The sequence below is a fragment of the Lathamus discolor genome, chromosome 4, assembly GCF_037157495.1.
Source record: "Lathamus discolor isolate bLatDis1 chromosome 4, bLatDis1.hap1, whole genome shotgun sequence".
Taxonomy (NCBI): domain Eukaryota; kingdom Metazoa; phylum Chordata; class Aves; order Psittaciformes; family Psittacidae; genus Lathamus; species Lathamus discolor.
In genome coordinates, this window is record NC_088887.1 from 97985557 (window position 1) to 98007732 (window position 22176).

The 22176-nt window shown below is 44.1% G+C and overlaps 1 protein-coding gene across 1 annotated transcript in view; it reads right to left on the reverse strand.

Annotated features, from left to right (window-relative positions):
* Nucleotides 1-301: 301 nt before the first annotated feature.
* SIAH3 (siah E3 ubiquitin protein ligase family member 3) overlaps nt 302-22176 on the reverse strand; it is a 51177-nt gene continuing 29302 nt past the window's right edge. Inside the window, exon 2 of the mRNA XM_065675828.1 lies at nt 302-1054. Within this exon, the coding sequence (XP_065531900.1) occupies nt 461-1054 (594 nt within the window). The 3' untranslated portion in view covers nt 302-460. The remainder of the gene's footprint in view (nt 1055-22176) is intronic.

A 22176-nucleotide genomic window follows, 5' to 3' on the forward strand; every position in this document is an offset into this window, starting at 1 on the left:
GTTGTGACCACAGTGAAAGACTTTAATCACTATTGCTAGTACGGAAACCTGAGTCCCCTTGTCCCTTAGTAAAATGCTTTACCTTTTACCAAGCACATGGTCTCTTTAATACCAGGCAACTAGGCAGACAATGAAGGAACCATATTTGCATAGAATGCTCAGACCAAAGTTGTCTGAGTCACTGTGGGTGCCCTTTCCAGGAGAAAATGTTGTTTCTAGTGTTGTTGGAGGGCGACAATAAATTGATTAGCCTCTTTAAAATTTCTCATAAAATTGTATTAACAAAACGGTAAATACATGACACAGAGACCGTAACCACAGGATGTTTACATAATGCCCACTGTGGACAAGTACTAAATACCATAAAAGACCTGAGACCCCCCCGAAAAGTCTGCAAGTTCTGGCTCTTCCAAGGCAGCTAGAGCACCATTGTTATTCCTTATCCTCTTCTTCTTCCCTCTCACATTTCAGCTTCGGCATTGTGAACTTTGCTGGTGGTTATTGCAATTCCTATTGCTAGGCTTCCGTTGTCAGAAAAGAGTTGAGCCAGGGAAGTGTTTAGCACAAGACAATCCCCATCTGAAATGACAGAGTCAACACACTCCAGTACCGACCTGGGGGTTGCCTCCCACTTGAGGCGCCTCTGGTTCCTGTTGAGCTCAAGCCGATAGGTGAAGTTGTCGGCTTGGGTTGGCGTGCCGATCAGCATCATCGTGGCAAAAAACTGCGGGTGGCCTTCATACTTCTCCTGCTTCCTGAGAACCAGCAAAAACTGGTGGCCAAGGCAAGAGTGCATGATGATCCAGTCTGTGGGTGCCGGCAGGTGCATGTCCGTGGCCAGGAAGACAATCTCTGCCCCCTGAAGGATGTTGATGTGGTGGGTCTGCCTCAGGTGGGACACCACCACTTCCAGGTGCCCTTCCCATGGGCAGGAGAAGAGTGGGCAAGTGCAGGGAACCAGCTGGGGGTCATGCACTGCTTCATGGTGATGGCAGGGAGGAAGGATGCCTTGTTCCGTAGATGTCTGTGCAGCTGCACAGCGAGTCGGTGCATACTGCAAGAAAAGAGAAATTACATGATAGCAGGTGACTGGGAACCAGTGCAGATCACAGAATCACAGAATCACAGAATCCCAAGGGTTGAAAGGGACCTCAAAAGATCATCTAGTCCAACCCCCCTGCAAGAGCAGGGTAACCTACAGTACATCACACAGGAACTTGTCCAGGTGGGCCTTGAATATCTCCAGTGTAGGAGACTCCACAACCCCCCTGGGCAACGTTCCTCAGGGGTTGGTGCTGGGACCGGTGCTGTTTAATATTTTCATCAATGACCTGGATGAGGGAACTGAGTGCACCCTCAGCAAGTTTGCTGATGACACAAAACTGGGAGGAGTGGCTGACACACCAGAAGGCTGTGCTGCCATTCAGCGAGACCTGGACAGGCTGGAGAGTTGGGCGGGGAGAAACTTGATGAAATTTAACAAGGGCAAGTGTAGAGTCTTGCATCTGGGGAAGAACAACCCCATGTACCAGTACAGGTTGGGGGTTGACCTGCTGGAAAGTAGTGAAGCGGAAAGGGACCTGGGGGTCCTGGTGGATAGGAGGATGACCATGAGCCAGCAATGTGCTCTTGTGGCCAAGAAGGCAAATGGCATCTTAGGGTGCATTAGAAAGGGAGTGGTTAGTAGGTCAAGAGAGGTTCTCCTCCCCCTCTACTCAGCCTTGGTGAGGCCGCATCTGGAATATTGCGTCCAGTTCTGGGCCCCTCTGTTCAAGAAGGACAGGGAATTGCTTGAAGGAGTCCAGCGCAGAGCCACAAAGATGATTAAGGGAGTGGAACATCTCCCTTATGAGGAGAGGCTGAGGGAGCTGGGTCTCTTTAGCTTGGAGAAGAGGAGACTGAGGGGTGACCTCATCAATGTTTACAAATATGTGAAGGGTAGGTGTCATACACAAGGGGAAGACCCTGCAGACATCTGCCACCTCATACCCCTCAGAGAACAGCACTGATGGGAACGCCAAGACCTCAGCTCTCTGGAGATTGGGGCAATTCAAACGTGTTGCCAGTTGCCTTGTTCTCCAGGAGAAGAGAGAAACCATTTCAGCCATGATAAAGTCACTTCACATGAAAATGATGTATGTGCTTGAAGAGCGATATCATTAGTTTTGGGGGAAATCTGATTAAAAGGAAAAAAAGCCCAACAAAACAAGGACAGCATGGGGCATTTTATATAGTTACAGCTCTTGCAGCTCAGAACAAGGAAATGAAATATGCACGGCTTTATTATTCTTTAATGAAACACACTGGCAAATACAGGCATTTCTCCTAAAACCATATGCTTTATAACACCCATAATTTTAGAAATAAAAGTCAGTTTTTATTGTATAAGATGCCTTCATTTATTTATTTATATTTTTTTTGGTCAATGTATTTGCGCTTAATTGATGCACTTACCTCCATAAATCTTAAATGGCTCTCAAAGCTGTAGGGATGGCAAATTTAGGGCATTTTTATACTGAAGTGAATTTGGATTAAGGTAGGGCAGCTAGCTAAGAAGGCAGCAGTTCTTGCAGAAAGATTCTACATAAGAACCAGGAAGCAAACTGGTCTGCCCCTGTCAAGCAGATACTATAGAAGAGAAATGAGTAAGTCTTATTCCACCAAAAGTGTATCCTCGTGTAATGCTATTCAGGAAGAGAAATGGCTCTCCATGATAACCCTGTGCATAGACAAACCCTAAGGCACAGGCATGCCAGTCATGATTCATCCTACCCAATTTTAAGCATTTACTTCAGTCACGAGAGACAGAAACATGGTTACCGTGGACTGCCTCTGCTGTCAATAGAGGTAGGCAGACATTCCTAGTGTGAATTAAGATCTCAGCTGGAGTAATCCACCTCCTAAAGGTAGCACTGGCTGCTGCCAGCATGGCTTGAGATCCAGTCTGTCCATTTGTACCTAAATTTTAGACGATTAAATATAGGAGGACATTATCTCTTCCTGAACTCCTTTGGAGATGTTTATAAAGGGTATAAGCATTAAGAGTACATACAGATGTAAGTACATTTTTATTTAGCATATGTTTTAGGAGTATTCATGTAATTCACTGAATGTTGCCCCATATCTTCTCATTTTAACGTATATACCCAAAATTACAGAAACAACAGTATGGTTCAAACATCTAACAGTTTTTCTCCTCCATACCACATCCATGTCATAGCAGATTTGGGCTTTTTTTCAGCTATTCTTGAGTAGAGATTTATTTTAACCAGAAGCAAGCATAATCACATATAATAGGTGCCAGATATGTTGCAAGTGGTGCGTTGTCTCATCTGTCTGTGGATACCATGATGTCCTTCATTAAGCCTTGACATTAAACACTTCTACTATAAGCAGTTTTTCCCACCAGAACTTGTACTTTAGCCTTCCAGGATGTTTTGGAAGGCAGCCTCTTGGGTCAACTGTCCTAATTCTCAGATGACTAGGGCTTCCTTAACAACCAGGATGACAAAGTCCTGGATCTTCATTTTCATTTTGTCATCTGCCAAGGAATGTGATGGGCAGAGCAGGGTTGTGATTGCTGCTGCTGTGAAACCGTTGGTTCTTCCCAAGGCACTGAGTGTCAAAGGGAGCTGTTTCTTTTTCCTCTGACGATATAAAGAATAATAGACTATTCAAGATCTGTTATTGAACATTGCAGCTTTTTCTTTTGAGAATTATTCAGTAGTACCGTTCTACTTTTCCTTTCCTCATATTTTTTGTTTTGCTGTATAAAATTCAGAAATATAAACTTTCCAAGAAGATAATGAATTGAGGACAGATAAATTGCTATCATTGTCTGGGAAATAAAGCAGGTCATTATAAACTAATGGAGGTTTGTGGCTTTCGCTGCCCGCTTATCGTGGTGGAATTGCTGGTTCACACTTAATTCTACATTAATTTTTGCATCTCATTAGGATGAAAGTTATGGCTAATTTAAACTCTTTTTGGTGAAGAAGGTGATTGCAATAGCTGATCGTAAAAGCCTTTTAAAAAAAATCCCTGAAATGCTAATTGCCTCATAAAACAAATTCTTATCTCCCAATCTAATACAGTGGGTGTGAGCAATTACTTTCTCTCACCAAACTGTTAATGCAACATTAGTGATTATACTAATGAAAACTAATGAACTCAAACTCACATGCTGATAAACCTCTCAACCACTCAACAAGTTCCAGCCTTCTATCAGTTTTATTTAACTCCTCTTTAGGAAGATGAATCTTAAATTAACCTCTTGAATAACATTCAAAATTAGGTTTTTGAAATGTGAAGCTTTATAGACTGTGTATAATTCTTCTCCAAAGATTACCAGAGTCAGAGAAAATGTTTCCACTGAGGATGTAATTGAATTTAAAAATGCATTCTCCTAATTTGATAAGCATGGAGAGCAATGGTAGCTCATCCATCTAAACATTATCCAAGGTAAGAAAATACAAGTATCTCCAAAAATCACTTTATGACAAGCACTTTTCTATGGCTCAGGAACTTGGATAATATATTACAACGAGCAATATTTTCAATGTATTTTTTTCTTTTTCCTTAATTTTTTATTATTTTTTGTATGTGTGTATGCAAATAATCAAGAATTCCCTTTCATATCTCGCTTTTTTGAAAAATTTCCATGAACCACTTCAGCAAAGGATTTTTGGTCTGACTTTGTTCAGTTCAGGTTTATGGAAAATTCTGGAAATCCAGCAGAAACCACATGATCCCTTTTTATTCTCTGAGTTGGTAAAAATCATCTTCAAAATCTGTTTTCTGAATTATTCAACATTCTTATTTCTAAATTCTAGATTTTGTAATATTCTGAAAGAAAGTTTACAAAATCCTGATACCTGTGAAAAAAGTCTCACCCCCCCCATTATTTTACTTTTAAGGTACGAGTGTAACTACTGAGGTTCTTGTGCCCTTGCTGCTGTTTCATATGGCTGTGAACTGAACCTCTGAAATTTAAATGCAAAAGGGGCGTAAAATGGTCACCTTGAGTGCATTTAAAAGCTTGAATAAATATTTATGAACATTTTTTCCATGTTTAATCTGCTCCGGTGTTTACTTCCCATCATTTATTGCCCAAATACCTAATAAAATTAGGTTTATTGTATTGTGTCAGTCCAGTATTATTCTCAATTATCTTTTAGCCAATTTCAGTCAAATTTAACTGTGTGATAGAAGTCTCAAAGGCTTTAATTTTTAACCGCTTCTGTGAGAAGAGGTAGCAGGGTAGAGAAATATGACCCCTTTGTGTATCCAGGAAGGAACAGCTTGCCGCATGGGCAATATTGCATTGCCAGATAGGACAGAACCTAAACAACAGCAGTTTCATCCCAAAGGTGTTATAGACACCAGAGAACCCACATGAGACAGTGTCTTTATGAACAGGAGAAAAGGCTTCAGCCACAGTGCTCCTCATTAGACACAAGATAATCCCACCACAAGACTCCAAACCACAGGAAACCAGGCTCTGCCACTCACAGAAAAATGTCTTTTTAATGATGCAGCTTATTACAGTGTAATTCTCTTTAAGAACAAATCATTTGGCAAACAGCAATTTATAAACACACGGTGCTTTTCTTATTAAAAACAAAGGTTATGTTTGGACTGGGACACAGGGCTTCTGGGTCCTGCTCCAGCCTTTCTACAGACTTTCTGCTAAAAACACATCAAACTGCTCTAGCTGTCGCTCGTCTGTTCTAAGGTGATATCTGAGGAGTAGGTAGCTAACTCTGAAGCACATCAGCTCCTTTTACAGCCCATGCAAGGCACCACAGTGCCCAGGAGATGCAGAAGGAGCATTCCCCTGGACGCTGCTCTCTACATGCAGCCAGGACCAACCCCATGCTTGCGGCAGACCCACAGAGGTTTTACTGGTTTCTAGACAAGGAGCAGAAGGGCGCACACAGATTTTGGTCAGGAGACAGCACAGTCCATGGAGAAAGAAATGGATGCCTGTTCACATGGGGCTCCTTGTCACTGTTACACCTCCAGTCACAGTAAGTTCATAAAAAACCCACGGGAAGGTCAAAGTGTAGATCCAAGAAGTACAGAGCTCGAAGATCACCAAGAGGTAGAGAAGACACAAGCGTATCTCTGCAGCTGCAAAGCTCCAACCAGGAGAGAGGAATTTGGTATTGTTCCTCATGCTTTTCTATATTAACTAGCAAATACTTTGGGTCAACTATGGTAAAAATAGTGGAAACAGAGGCAGCAACCCACAGTGCACCTCTGCTAGCTGAGCTCTCAGCCCTGGGGGGTGCAGGCATATGCTACACTGTGATCCCCCAAGCTCTGCTTCTCTGCTGCACATTAGAGCAGATTCAAGCGGGAGAGCAGAGGGGGCTGCTGTCCGAGCAGGTAAATGCCTCGCATTGGCTAGCATTCCCCATTTGCAAGTCAGGAATTTGCTTGCTGCAAAGAGGGAATTTGCTCACTGCAAACCCCTCAGGGTGAGGGAGGGTTGAATCCAGTTCTCTCACCCCAGGGGAGGGGACCTTGAGCCTGATGACCCTGACTAAAAGGAGTTGCATTGTGGAAGAATAAATGCTGCGCAGGTCTTCAGAATGAAGGTTAAATGTCACCTTCCTGCACTTTCCAGTGTTTCCCAGTGTTATACTGGGAATCTGGATGCCTCATTCATACTTTTACTTGCAGTAACACACATAATGCGTAAAAAATCAGGTTTTACATGCTTCTGAACAGTGCCAGTGTATGCCAAGAGCATCCCAAGGAGTGAGGACAAGGCAGTGGACCAGCCCAGTCAATGAGGGTTTTTGACAGCAAAGCAGGTGCTGGGAATAATCACCCTTTTCCAGACACTTCACGCCTATGCAATTACATTTTATCCAGTGATTACACACAACTTTGCAAACACTCATTAATTCACCCATGCGCTAGGCTGTTTGCTTGGGGAAGTCAATAGTGTAGTCTGAAGGCCAAGGCCAGGCTTGGTGGCGCTTTGAGCAGCCCAGTCTAGTGGAAGATGTCCCTGCCCATGGCAGGGGGGGTGGAACTGGATGATCTTAAGGTCCTATCTAATCCTAACCATTTTATGATTCTATGATGGGGCTTCTGATCAGGGTCAAGCAAAAAATAGCAGAGGTGAAAATAAAGCCATTGGGCATGCCAGCCAACCCAAACCAGCAGACAGTGCTCCCCCTCCACCCAGGTCCAGCTTTAGCACACCATGAGATATTGCAACTTTATCCTCCTCTAGAGAGGGAACCCATATCTTCTTCCTCTGTGAATCCAAACTTGCATCCTCAGCCACAGCTTTCTTGGCTGGATTACAGGAGAGTTGGTTGGAGTTGTTTATGTTCATGGCAGCTGTGAGCCAGGGGTTGAAAAGGGCTGTGCTCATTGCCCCTGTTATCACCTGTGCTAACATGGCCCTGTGCTAACTCCTGCTACAGGTGACCCCACTCTGAGATCCAGTTTCCTATTGTGTACAACTTTGTGAAGATTATGTTGTTTGTGGTAACACCTGGCTTTAAAATACATATTAAACTATACATACACCTACGTAAACACACATACATGTGTTTATGTATAGACCAGTAACATTTACAGGTCTGCTCCAAATGTTTCTGAGAATAATGAACATGGGAAACTCGCTGTTTTTTCCAGATTAAATAATTCTGGCACCTTTTGTATTTAAAAAATAGTGGGACCTTGGGGAAGTGAGGCCCATGAATTTTGATGATGAGCTTATTTTTGTTGTCCTTGAGAAAAGAGTTCCAGATTTGAGACAGTGTATTTTTTTCCCAAACTGCCTCTCAGTTAATTTAGGTATTTTTTTCTTCTATGAGTCTCATTGCTGTGGCTCTCTGTGCATCACTGGCATCTGTCAGCTGATACATATGATGTTGAGCTAAAGTACAATGGCAGTATTATTTCTCCATTGAGGGTCAAGGAATCTAGGCACAAAGAGATTAAAGATCTAAGTGTATTGGCCATATTTTGTTGTCCAGCTTATATCAAAGAGTCCCTGTTTTTTCATAGAATTGCCTCCTGGAGCACTTGATATTTTCGAACTCCAACCTCCATTAACCTCAGTTGCAGCTACAAATGATTAAACTATCCACAAATCAGTTCTAAGACTTCAGATTGAGCAACTCAGGAGCAGAGATCTACTGAAGCCATCCATGAACAGCTTGCTGTAAGTGACTCTCCAGTGTCATACAGGGCTTTCCAGGCAGAGGCGTGAATGGAGTCCAGTGCTCCAGGGCAGCGTGTCTTCCTCCCAGCTATAGGACCTCCTTGCAAATGTGCCATCGCTCATCTCATCTCCACCACCCTATGTGTGACAAGGGACAGAGAGGGATGAGCTCACCCTGTAGGTAAGTGAGCAGCCTGGAAATGTGCCATAAGAACTTGATGGATTTTTGGCTTTGACAAAAATATTTACACAGGCAAGGAGGGACCAAGCCTACAGCTGTGGGATGCTTCGAGTGAGAGCTCCATGGCAACTTTCACGGTTTCTGTTGAAACAAATTGGCATTTGCTTTGCCAGTGAAATGTGCCATTTATTCAGTTTTCTTACTGTCTTCCTCTCTTCCTTGGTTTCTCAGTGTCTGATTACTTCTCCTCATCTGTATGGAGACTGCCTCCAATAATTTTCTAATTCTCAGCTTCTTTCTGCCTCATAAAAGCTTTGCCACCCACTAACATCCACCTCCACACTACTTACACCCACCACGGGGACAGATGCTCAAAAGAACTATAAAGGTGACATGAAGAAAGTAGTGAGTCTTTTAATCCCAGTCTTCATTTAATTTCTCTCCTGCTATTTTTTAGTATGCTAATGAGATTTTGTAAATCTCTCCGATGAAAGAAAAGAGAAGGAAAAAAACCCCAAACCCTCAGCGTATTTTGTCAAAAAACTGTACTTTCACATCTGAAATTAAGAAGTCCAAGCCAGGGCTCATGTTGGGGATTTATTTAAAATTTTAATTACACAAAATCCTGTTCATTATGAATGCATCAGCTGAATTTCTTAAGCACTGAGTATCAGTTGCAGCTTTGGCAGTGGTAAGATTTGTTTTCCTTTCTATCAAATAGCAGAGAAAGGACAACTTCAAGCTCATTTTGCTCATCTCATTTTGCAACATAATCAGGTGTGACTCGGTTATACAGCACATGGGATGTGTTAATGGTTGTCCTCATGCTAATTACACACCTCAGAGTATGCCGAGAAAATGCTGCTTTAGTACACGTCCACACTTCTCCCTGTCAGAGGACCCTGAATTTTAGATGAGGCCATGTATTTTTAGGAGTATTTTGGAAGGAAAATAAATACTTTTTGTGGTAGCTGTAGCAAAAACGTTGCAGCATTTTAAATGTATCCCAGGTGGACAGGCATTATTCTCAAATTCAAACCTCTTGCTCTTCAAAAATCAACATAAATTGTCATTCAGACTTGAAGTGCAAGCAAAAAAAAAAATCAAGAAACTTGATGTTCTTCAATATATTGAAAGCTATGTAATTGTAATGCAATATAAACAGGATCTATACTAAAGTGTTTCAGTCTCGAAGGTACTTTCTGAGAGGGACCCAGGTGTAGACACTGGCAGGTCATGCTCTTCAGCTCTCCTGCTTTAAATCCAAGCTTGATGGACCATTCCCAGCCCAGGTGAGAGGATACTGAAACCTTCAGTGCTTCAAGCTGAAGGGAGATGCATCACCTTGCTGACCCTCAGCCAAAACTCAGATGGGACATGGAAACCCAGACAAATCCTGGTTAGCTGCTGTGTTTGCTGGATCTTACCCCAGATCACTCTTTTCTTTCTCTGAGAAACAAAATGCTTGGAGTAGATGATACAAACAATGCCATGCACATGGGCAATTCCCATGGGGCATCTGGCACAGTTATTTGCTAGCCAAAACAAATGAAAAGCATAGAGATGAAATGGATGAAATGGAAGCATCTGGACCTGTGGAGGTCTGGCAGGTTGACAAGTTGATATACATCACATAATCTGTGGTAATTGCCTTGTGCTTTCTCCAAGGACTTAACCAAGTATGAATATCCAAACAGCTATGGATCAGGTTAGGAAAGCTAAAGTCCTGATAGAATTAAATCTGGCCAGGGACGTCAAGGGTGACAAGAAAAGCTTCTATAGGTATGTCAGTGATAAAAGGAAGACTAGGGAAAATGTTGGCCTTTTCCATAAGGAAATGGGAGACCTGGTTACCCAGGATATGGATAAGACTGAGGTACTCAATGACTTTTTTGGCTCAGTTTTCACCGGTGAGTGCTTCAGCCACACCACGCAAGTTGAAGAAAGAAAAGACAGGGACTAGAAGAATTAAGAAGCACCTGCTTTAGGAGAAGATCAGATTTGAGATCCTCTAAGGAACCTGAAGATGCACAAGTCCATGGGACCTGATGAAGTGTGTTTGTGGGACCTGAGGTAACTGACAGATGAAGTTGCTAAGTCACTACCCATCATATTTGAGAAGTTGTGGCAGTCCAGTGAAGTTCCCACTGACTGGAAAAGGAGAAACACAACCCTCATGTTTAAAAAGGAGAAAAAGGAAGACCTGGAGAGGCCAGTCTGTCTCATCTTGGTGCCCGGCAAGACTGTGGAGCAGATCCTCCTGGAAACAATGCTCAGGCACACGGAAAATAAGGAGGTCATTGGTGAGAGCCGACATGGTTTCACTGAGGGAAAATTGTGCCCCACAAATTTGGTGGCCTTCTATAAAAATAGAGGGTACAGTGTTGGTGGACAAGGGAGGAGAGTCTGACATCTCTGGTTCAGTTCTGGGAGAGCCTGAGCCTCGTGGTGGCAGGCTGCCCAGAAGAAGGGGCACAGAAGGGCTAGAGCAATTACAGGTGTGGAAGAAGCTGGATGAAAGTTGGGATGTGCCCCTGGAACCTGATTTGCAACTTGAATTCACTTTGCTGCATTTTAGGACTGGGCACAATATAGTGACAACAAACCATAGTGTAAAATATCTGATGTTGCATTGCAACTGCTGATGCACTGGGACATGGAGTCATTTACCCTGTTCTCTTTGGACTAGAAGAAGATTTTATACCTTGTTCTAACCAAGGGTGATGCCTCTAAATGTCATCCCCTTTGGCCACACAAGGCAAGTACTGGAAACTAAGGCACACGTTGTCAGCTTTTGCTTCAGAAGGGCAGGGTGTAACCAGTGTTTATCACCAGATCACTCATTAAGCAATGCTGGTTGTGGAGCTGGGTGATGTAGTGAATGGCCTGCATATGTAAAAAGAGATAATACAAAATGTAGCATTATCTGAAGATCCACTGCATCCTTCATCCACTCTGTATTTTGGATAAAGTGCAAAACCATTATAGGCTTTAATTAAAAACCAAGTGATAAAGTAGTTCCAAGCTGCATCTGCTCTGTCTGATAGGGGAGGCAAAGTTCACAAGAGCCCTATATCTGACCCACTGATTTGTGTTTTACATTCATACCAAAAAGGAAATTAATATGGAAAAGAATTAAGAAAAAAAAAAAAGAAGAAATGATTGCCCACTGTGCTCATAAACTTACCAGTTCAGGCTGCCTCTAATAACTCATCATCCAATATTCATTTACAAGTTACTACAGTAACAGCATGTCTCCAAGAGGAACTGATTTGCTGGTGTCATCTGAGATAATTAGACCAAATCCACCCTGAGACAATCGAAATGCTTCCTTTCCATCAGGCAATCTCCAGCTATCACAATTATATGACATTTAAATCCACTAACTGCTCTTTCAGAAATGCACCCTGGGAGTGCCAACAGACAGCACAAACGTTACTGGTCCATTGGAAAGAAAGAAAGGATAAGGTGGTGGTTGCTGAGCAAGCCTGTGACTTCTCTTGGTGTGACCAGTGTCTCCCATCGACACACACCTCCTGGCCAAGGATTTGCTCTGTGTCACATTGCTCTTGCAACTGTCACAGAGTAATGTGTAATTAAGCCTATGTCAGCTTAGTTCAGACCTGGGACTGGGACCAGGTAGGAGGAGCGGGGAGGGAGCACAGGGCATGCAATGCTGCTGACACTGGCTCCCTGTATCAGCACTATCTCTGTAGCAGTCGCTGAGTAATGTATGAGCTGAAAGACACTTCTCATTTTTGGTTAAGACCTTCTCCTGAGAGCTGTGTCTGTGGCAGTGTTCAAGGCCAGGTTGGACAGGGCTTTGAGCAACCTGGTCTAGTGGAAAGGTGTCCCTGCCCATGGCAGGGGGTTGGAACTTTATGATCTTTAAGGTCCCTTCCAACCTTTGGGTTGGAACTTCTGTGATTCTGTGATTCTGGTGATTCTATGAGCTGCAAGAGTGGCTTAAAATCATGCCTGCCTCCCTCCTGCTGAGGCATCACTGATACCAGCGAGCAATGGGCACCTCAAACACATCCACAATGGCCTGGTGTGGTGGAGGTGATGCTCAGGTTTCAGGAGTGTTAGGAAGAGAAGAAGGGTAAATAGCCTGTGCTCAAAGTAACTCTTCCTTCCCTGACACATGGCTGCCCCTTCTCCACTAATGACCTAGCCCTGAGCTTTCAGCTTGCCCTTGCTCTGGGTATTTGCACGGTGAGTATGGCGCGGGATGACAACAGTCTCCCTGTTACAGGACAACCCAAAATTCATCCTTATTCCACTGTCAGCTGAAAGTGTGTCTTCAGTTTGTGCAGTCAGTCTTGAGAAATGAGAAAAAAAGCAAAACAATCCAGAAAACCAGTGCAAGCCATTAGCTTAAGGCATGAAAACCAAACTGCAAGTCTGGGGAAATGTTCTTAGTTTGTGTATGTATGCTGGTGCTTCATTGATATATTCTTTGCACTAAGGAAAGGGACATTTTAGTGGGAACATTTGGTTTGTGTCACAAATACTTCTAATTTTGTGCAAATCATAGCCTGTTCCTTCTTCCTCCCCCTCAAATTCTCAAAGAATTGTTCTTCTCTAAGTTTTCTTTGCATGTGGAGGATGCAGGTAGAAAGAACAGAAAGGGAGGCTCAGCTTAGCCAGAGAAGACAATGTTCCATATCTATTAATAGAGTGAAACTTTAAAGGGTTTTGTTGAAGAAAAAAAACCCAACAACTTTCTAAGTTGACATTCATGCTTATGGAAAGGTATTGTACTGACAGCTTCTGAGTTTGCAGTGCTTTGCCTGCTGTACAATACTCCATACTGTAAACATCATGAAAGTGAATAATTGTACAATTCTGATACACTTACAGGTTTTGAGGATTTGAAAGTGGGGTAGATTGTGGTGTTCTGTGTTTTCAGCTTTCTATAGAACTTTCTGTGTGACCCGTTATTGAACAAGATGACAGATCATTTAATCACATCAAAGGGGTTTCAGCTTTCTTTCACAGGACAAACCCTTCTCCTTCTCCCCAAAGGGCTGCCAGGGCTGAAGAAAGGAGGGGTGGTACCTCAGGGATGGGATACCAAGGGAAGACCTGCTCTCTGTCTCTCATGCTGTAGTGCTGACTACCTGCTCCCTAGGCCAGGGTGCATATGTGCAAAGATAGGGCACAGTTCCACCAGCCAGCGCTAAGGCCACTGAGCTCCCAGCTGCAGTCCCTGCTCCCTGTGGGGATGTGACCCTGGGGTGGAGTCACATGTGTAATTACTGCAAGAGACACACCACACTCCCAGGAGGAGGCACTCAGGTGTTTCTGTGACTTCAGCAGCTGCTTGCTCAGCAAAGGCTGTTTGACCCTGTCAACATAGTTTCCATCTGTCTTTAAAATCCTTCATTTCCTTTCTTTCCACACTATGAACATGCAGTGATGGCTTGCCCTCAATTTCCAAAGCATCAGCAAGTCCGTGCTAACTCAGAATAGCATCTTTTAGACCCATAGGATTGCAAAGACTTCAAGGATAAGGGTAGATGAGGGGAAAGCAGTGGATGCTGTCTACCTTGATTTCAGCAAAGTTTTTGACACTGTCTCGTATAATACTCTCATAGGTAAACTCAGGAATTTCAGTTTAGATGAGTGGACAGTGAGGTGGATTGAGAACTGGTTGAATTGCAGAGCACAGAGGGTTGTGCTCAGCGGTGCAGAGTCTAGTTGGAGGCATGCAGCTAGTGGTGTTCCCCATGGGTCAATACTGGGTCTAGTCTTACTCAAGTTCTTCATCAGTGACCTGGATGAAGGGACAGAGTGTACCTTCAGCAAGTTCACTGATGATACGAAACTGGGAGGAGTGGCTGAAGTACGTGGAGGGTGTGCTGCCATTCAGTGGGACCTTGGTATTCTGGAGAATTGGGTGGACAGGAACCTAATGAAGTTCAACAAAGGAAATGTAGGGTCCTCCACCTAGGCAGGATTAACCCCATCTACCAGTCAGGCTAGGAACTGACCTGCTGGAAGGCACTTCTGTGGAGAAGGACAAGGGAGTCTGATTGACAGGAAGTTAATGACGAGCTGGCAATGTGCCCTTGTGGCCAAGGAGGCCAATAGTATCCTGGGGTTCATTAGGACAAGTGTGGCTACCAGGCTGAGGGAGGTGATCCTCCCCCTCTACACAGCCCTCTTGAGGCCACATCTGGAGTACTGTGTCCAGTTCTTTGCTCTCTAGTTCAAGAAAGACAAGGAATCACTGGACAGGGTCCAGCAGAGGGCTAGAAAGGCGATTAGGGGACTGGAGTATCTCTCTTAAGAGTAAAGACTGGGAGAGCTGGGCCTGTTTAGCTGAGAGAAGTCTGAGAGGGATCTTATCAGTGTATTCAAGTATCTTAAGGGTTGGATGTCAAGAGGCTGGGGCCAGACTCTTTTCGTTGGTACCCAGCAACAGGATTAGGGGCAATGGGCACAAACTGAAACTCAGGAATTTCCATCTGATGTATAAGAACTTTCATCTGAGGGTGACAGAGCACTGGAATAGGCTATCCAGAGAGGTTGTGGAGTCTCCCTCTCTAGAGACATTCAAAACCTGCCTAGACACTATCATTGCAACCTGCTCTAGGTGAACCTGCTTCAGCAAGGAGTTGGACTAGATGGTCTCCAGAGGTGCTTTCCAGCCCCAACCATTCTGTGATTCTGTGATAGCATTACTTAGCAGAAGAAACAACCGTGACAAACAACTAGATAATTTTGGGTGGGATTTGTCTCATCTAAATGTGCATGTCTAAAAGATAGACATGTTCAAACCTGAGCTGTGCATATAAAGCTCTCCTACTAATAGAAATAAGATGTAGCTCCACATAGCAATTCACTGTTGGGGCTGTAACTAGATAATCTCAAGGTCCTTTCCAACCCTAACCATTCTATGATTCTATGATTATCCCTATTTTGAACACACTAACCTTCAGGAAAAGATGAAAGTGTGGGCTTGACGATCAAGTAGTGAGGTGGATCGAGAACTGGTTGAAAGGAAGAAGGCAGAGAGTTGTGGTCAATGGTGCAGAATCTAGCTGGAGGTCTGTGACTAGTGGAGTTCCCCAGGGGTCGGTGCTGGGACCGGTGCTGTTTAATATTTTCATCAATGACCTGGATGAGGGAACTGAGTGCACCCTCAGCAAGTTCGTTGATGACACAAAACTGGGAGGAGTGGCTGACACACCAGAGGACTGTGCTGCCATTCAGCGAGACCTGGACAGGCTGGAGAGTTGGGCGGGGAGAAACTTGATGAAATTTAACAAGGGCAAGTGTAGAGTCTTGCATCTGGGGAAGAACAACCCCATGTACCAGTACAGGTTGGGGGTTGACCTGCTGGAAAGTAGCGAAGGGGAAAGGGACCTGGGGGTCCTGGTGGATAGGAGGATGACCATGAGCCAGCAATGTGCTCTTGCGGCCAAGAAGGCAAATGGCATCTTGGGGTGCATTAGAAAGGGAGTGGTTAGTAGGTCAAGAGAGGTTCTCCTCCCCCTTTACTCAGCCTTGGTGAGGCCACATCTGGAATATTGCGTCCAGTTCTGGGCCCCTCTGTTCAAGAAGGACAGGGAATTACTTGAAGGAGTCCAGCGCAGAGCCACAAAGATGATTAAGGGAGTGGAACATCTCCCTTATGAGGAGAGGCTGAGGGAGCTGGGTCTCTTTAGCTTGGAGAAGAGGAGACTGAGGGGTGACCTCATCAATGTTTACAAATATGTAAAGGGTAGGTGTCAGGATGATGGAGCTAGGCTTTTTTTCAGTGATATCCAGTGATAGGACAAGGGGCAATGGGTGTAAACTGGAGCATAGGAAGTTCCACGTTAACATCAGGAAGAACTTCTTTACTGTAAGAGTGATAGAGCACTGGAACAGGTTGCCCAGGGGGGTTGTGGAGTCTCCTACACTGGAGATATTCAAGGCCCGCCTGGACAAGTTCCTGTGTGATGTACTATAGGTTACCCTGCTCTTGCAGGGGGGTTGGACTAGATGATCTTTTGAGGTCCCTTCCAACCCTTGGGATTCTGTGATTCTGTGAAATGACTGTGCAGCACCTGCAGGAGATGTTCATTTCTCTTCTTTGACTAGAAGTGGAACTGGGGTCGCTGGCCCAGAAATAGACATCAGACTTCAAAAGTTTCATCATATTCAGTGTGGCAGGAAAGCTACAACTTGGAGTAGCAAAAGGTGTCAGGAGACAGCCACTGTGACCACTTAATGGGTGATTATGAGCTGCTTATTTGCCTAATGCAGAAAATCCTTTGAGCTGACACATTCTCTTCCCAGCTAAGAGCTGGTCATCCTAATTTTCAGGCCTCTAGATTTAGCAGTGAAATAAAACTAATTTACAGCTCTTGCCATTAGGAGCACAAATTTTCATCTCTGTCCTTCGGATGAGAAAAACTATTGCAAATGAATGATCACTGACACAGGATACTTATTAGAGATTGCAGATGGGTCATCTCATTTGTTGTTTTAACACAAGAAATTAAGAACCCCAGCAGGGTTATCACAGAAATTGAATTGATAATGAGATGAAAAACTGCCTTTACCAGAGGCTCTTTCTTGATTTACATATGGTAAAAACTCAGTGACAACAGGACCTGAAGCCATGAGCCTGAATCACAGAGCCCAAAAGGACTATCCACTTCCACTGGATTCCTCCCATTGCTACCTGGAAGTGTTATCTAACTGCTGAATGTTGGACTTCATACAGACAAGGGAGCAGTTAGCCGAGTATTTGCTTGGCCTTTTTCCCTTTATCATTGCCCAAAGCTAAGTCGTCCTTCAAAGAGGTTTTGAATCTAAAGGGTTTGAGTGAATAGGACAGCTCCCTCTCAACAGCAGCTGCTGTGGCAGGCCCCTGTTCACTTAGCCTGATACTGATTGCGTATTGGTCCCTGCTGCCAGGTATCAAAGCTGGTCTGCTTGAAAAACATCCTCAGTGCTGGGAAACAAATAGCTTTCAAAGTTTTACGAGAAATACTGAAGAATATCATAGATAACCTGACTCTGAGCTGTGTGAAGGCAAAATTAGCTGTCCTGCAGAGTCCCAAGCTCAAGGTACACATATTTGGCTTCTGCTCACTCTGCTGCCCCTAGACTGTGGGGGCTGTGTATCATGCACATGTAGCTAGCTGATCTGAGCCTGTGCTCTGTCTGCACTCTAGATCCTTGAATGTGATCCAGTAGCACTGCTCCTCCCAGCAACTCACCCTGACTCACCAGGCTTTTCCCATCGTGTGGCACAGTGCCCTCGCATCATCTCATGTATTCATGTATTCAAGGAAAGAAAATTGTAAGAATCAACTGCCACTTAATCAACTACTAGCCAGTCATTAGTTGACTATCTGTTCCTTTTTCTGATCTAACATGGGATGGAAGATCTTCCTATTGTCCTTAGTTCATAGAGATATATTTAGTACATCCACAGGAAGAGAAAGTACTCAGAGCAGTGTCCTGTCCTTACTTTGTGGAGTTGGGTTATATCTTTCCTCTCTAAACTGGGATTTCAGCTTACCATGGAAGGAAATCAGACCTATAACTCTTCTACAGCAGAGCTGACTGCCCTGTTTTCATGCGCTCAGGGAAGCACATACAAGAGCATCTGCAAGGTTGTCTTGTGAAGTGATATGTCAAGACCTGCTGCAGATTTAGACCACAGCCTAGAAGTTAAACGATCAATGAAGGTCTTAATATCTTCACTGCTTTCCTCTGTCCATAGCCACTTAGGCCAGGGCACTCCAGCACAGAACAGGGCTGTATGAACACATTTCTTCCACCACTGCAAACCAGAGCAGACCCAGTGCTCATCATCTTAGGATATGGATCATTAACCTCATCCTTGCTTGGGGTCTTGTCAGTGCTGATGAGAGCAGCTAATTTCAGGGCAGGCAGTGGAAAACCTGTTTCCACAGAAAGTGCTGATGCAGTTACAGTGGGAAACCTACCACTTCCTTTCTGTTGCTGCTGTCCCTACTCATGCATCACAAATGCTCTTTTCCTATAGATGCTTTGTCTTTCTGGTGGCCCTGAGGTTGTGAGGTCATTGCAAGTTGGACCTGCAAGTCACATATCCATTTTGCTTCCCACATGAGCTTTCTCTTTGTTTATTCCTGCTGCCTGTTTTACAGAAAGATCTGCTTTAGCTTTTGGGCTTGCTCCAGCACCATTTGCTAAAATTATATCAGGTATTGACTGGTAACATACATATTACAGAGCAATGCTACTGAGGATACATTAAGTAAATGGAGGAGCAGGCCTACGCTGCTTTCTTTCTTTCACCCTGTTGCTGTTTATCAGAATGGCAATCAGCAGCAGCAGAGATGTACAGGATCTGAATCAGCTGTGACTTAAACTGGCTGGAGATCATCCAAATTAATAGGTTATGGAGAAGACTCAGTGTTGTGTTAAATAGCTGCTGTCCTGGTGCTGCCCTCGGTTACAGAGTAATTACATAGATGATGTGAAATGAGAATGGTTCAAGGAAAAAATAACCCCTGTGAGTCAAGAACCTCAGCATTGTGGTGATCTGCCATACTGCTCCATGTTTCATGTTCACTTCTAATTGCTCAATATTTTATTTCCTTTCATAGTTGCAAAGGTGCCAAGCCCTGGTGACAGAGATAACTGGCTGCAATTTTTTAAGCTATGCAATTTGGCCAGTGAAGTAGACGGGACAGTGAGAAAACAGGAAAGGGGAGACACTGTCACACTTCCAAGTGATGGACATCAAGTTGACAGTGGCAGAAGATGAGAGGAACGTGAATTTTTCAGGATGAGAAACTGAGGTAAAAAAAAAGGTTTCACAAAGATACGGTACCAGGTAAGCTGTAACTCTTTCTTACCAGTCAAACATGAAAACGAGTATCAGTGGCAGCAGTATCAACCTAAGCTGACTTGCAAATGTCCTTTCAGTAGAGTTCCTTGCCACTGGCCTTACGCAGCTGACTGCAGTTAAAGGAATGCAGGCTGAAAAATTAAACAAGTCTGTGTATGGAATAACATCAGGATTAACTCAAGCATTCTGAAGCTGTAAAGCAGTAGAGTTATGGTTGAATTCTCTTCCCAGTTCAGTCTGCCATTATCCTGATTCTGGCATCACTTGTAATGTGCACCACTGCCTGTAAGGGAAGTTGAAGGCAATTAAGCTGAGCTCAGATGCAGACATCTGGTTTTCAGCTCCTACACTCAAGTGAGACTATGCTCCTGCCTTTGTTCCTGGGCTTCCTGGTCATCTTCAAGTCCTTTGATTCTGTCTCATCTGCCTGGCCCTGCACTGGCTTGTCCCCATATTGCCTTAAACATGGTCCCATTTTTGTCTTCATGTGTTTCAGAGTAGCTCTTTTATGAATTTAGGCTCTTCTCATCTCTGCTCATTCCTGAACTCTGCCCTAACTGAGCCATGAGATGGTGCTGTCAACACCCCACTCTAAACTCGGGATGCCTTCAGGATCTCAGCTAGCCAGCTGGAGTACCTCTATGCCCTCTTTTTGCCATGTAAAATGTGCTTTAACACTGACCACCTAGCTGACAAACTCAGCTGATAACCTCTATACCAGCTTGTCCCTCATGTGAAAGACTCCATGTGACAAAGCAAGCATCCCTGTTTTCATCATGCCTTGCAGACTTTAAAGGACAATAATACAGGTTTATATGCAAGGCTTAAACTGCCAAACAAAGGAGGTCTATGGACAGATCTTTGTGCCTAAGCCCAGGTGACACAACCTGGCTTACAGAGGGAAGACAGGATAGTCTGAAACTGTGCCAAGGAAGAAGTGGTGCAGGTGGTCAAGAACCACACCTCAAACTCAGACCTCATCTCTAATTTACCAGCCTGGACTTCCTTTATACAGGTTAATAAAATAGGCTGGGAGCCATTCCCTCGTCCCTGAGGGCTATTGACACATCTTTGTCCATGTAGTTCAACTTGCCTGGTAGGAACAGCCCCTGGTCTCTGAGCCCATTGAGGAGAGTGCTTGCTGGCATGGGACAAATCCAGGGAGAGTGCTGGCCATCACACAGCACAGATGATTGCAAGTTGGTGCTGTGTCCTTGTCCTGCTGTGGCTTGGTGGATACAGCTGTACCCAAATTCCCCACACCCGGGGCAGCTCAGTTTGTGTAGGCAAGAGGCAGAAATTCGCATCAGGGGAGTTCCCATGCTCCTTCCCAAGCTCTTGAAGGTTAATGGCTGCACAGAGACTGTCAGCCTTCAGGGACATCTTTTGGCACCTTTCCTATGCACTTGGTCATTTGGAAGGGAAAATAATAAGCACTTTCCTGCAGAAGGCTTTTTCTTTTGGCATATTAAGTCAAGATGCAGTTACATTTCAGGTACGTGCTCGTTTTCAGAAAGCACTGTGTAAAAAACATCTCTTCTTTCAAGTGAACATTGTGTCAGCAACATTTTGGACTGATTTCAACTCCTCAGCCGTACTGCAGCTCTTCTACGGTTAGAAGAGGGCATTCAGGCTTTACCTTCCCTGTCATTTGAAGAGTCACATCGCTTTGCAATCTGCCCTTGAAATCAATGTGTTCGCTATATTAGAAATACTTAACACATAAATTGTAGGACATAGAGGCACTGTGTGTTACAAGGCATGATAACAGCGCAGTGAACCTGCTGTACAAGCTCATTTCAAAATCTAGCAGAGACTCCTTGCTCTCCTGCCTTCTTGGTTCAGAGCTTTAAGGGAGGGTGTGCTTGTGAGGGTATGTGGCTAATCCCATCCCAAGTCTGATCACTCAGAAATGGGGCTGAGCTCTCTTTATTATTTTTTATGCTGAATTGCCCGCACTGCAGGTTTGATGGTGAAACTCCCACCTAATTTGTGCACTTTCACCTGAACCTGAGGTTATTACTGGGTGGACAGTGGCTAAAGAGCAATAAAACAGAAATGGAAGTGGCATACCCACATTTCAGGTGTCTCAGCAGGACTTGATCCTGTACTCATTGATAAATAACTATAAACAGGCACCTTACCCTGGAGTAGTGAGAGAGCAAAGGTAAGAACAGGAGCTATCTGTGCAAGTTTTCAAGTGCCTGGGCATTTGACCAAGGAGACCAAGGTAAGGATGCATCCACAAGGTGTATTTATTTCCAAGTCCATGTGTGTCACTACCAAAGGTGTATCGTATTCACAGACCTGAGCCTATAAAAAGAAGCTTGTTTACCTCGGAAAGTCTTTCTCTGTGAAAATCCTAAAGGCTCTTTAGAGGTGCCAAATTGATTTTTTGTCTTCAAGCACAAATATCAATTAAGCTGAGGTTATGTCCTAGCTTAAAAGCAGGGTGAGATTCATGTGAACAATCCGTTTCAGTTACAGGGAATTAATTTTAAGTGCGGAGTAGGGGCACAGGAGTGCATTACTTTCCTTTTATGTCATTTGTTTCCTGGTACTGGCACTCTGGAGCAAAGGTATCTTTGGCTTCTCATTATATATCCAAATCCCATCAGCACAACTAAAGTCACCTGGTGAAGGGTCGCATTCTGTTGAATATGTTCTGCTGTGTGCGGGTGACATCGTGTTTCAGTGGAGGCACCTCAGGATTTCCTATACATTGCTGTTATAGGAGCCATGGCTCCAGGGAGAAAAGCAGATGCTGAGTGGCCAGAACGAGTCTGATTTGCACTGGAGCGGTGGATTTCTCACTTGGCTGCTTTGCTGTTTTGCCACCCTCTTTATTTCTGCTGTTGATGTTTAACCAGCACTGAGCGTAACAAGTACCTTGAAAAGGACTACAGCAAGGGTGAACCAAGATGAACCCAAATCCTTGGCTGAACAAAACCAGAACAG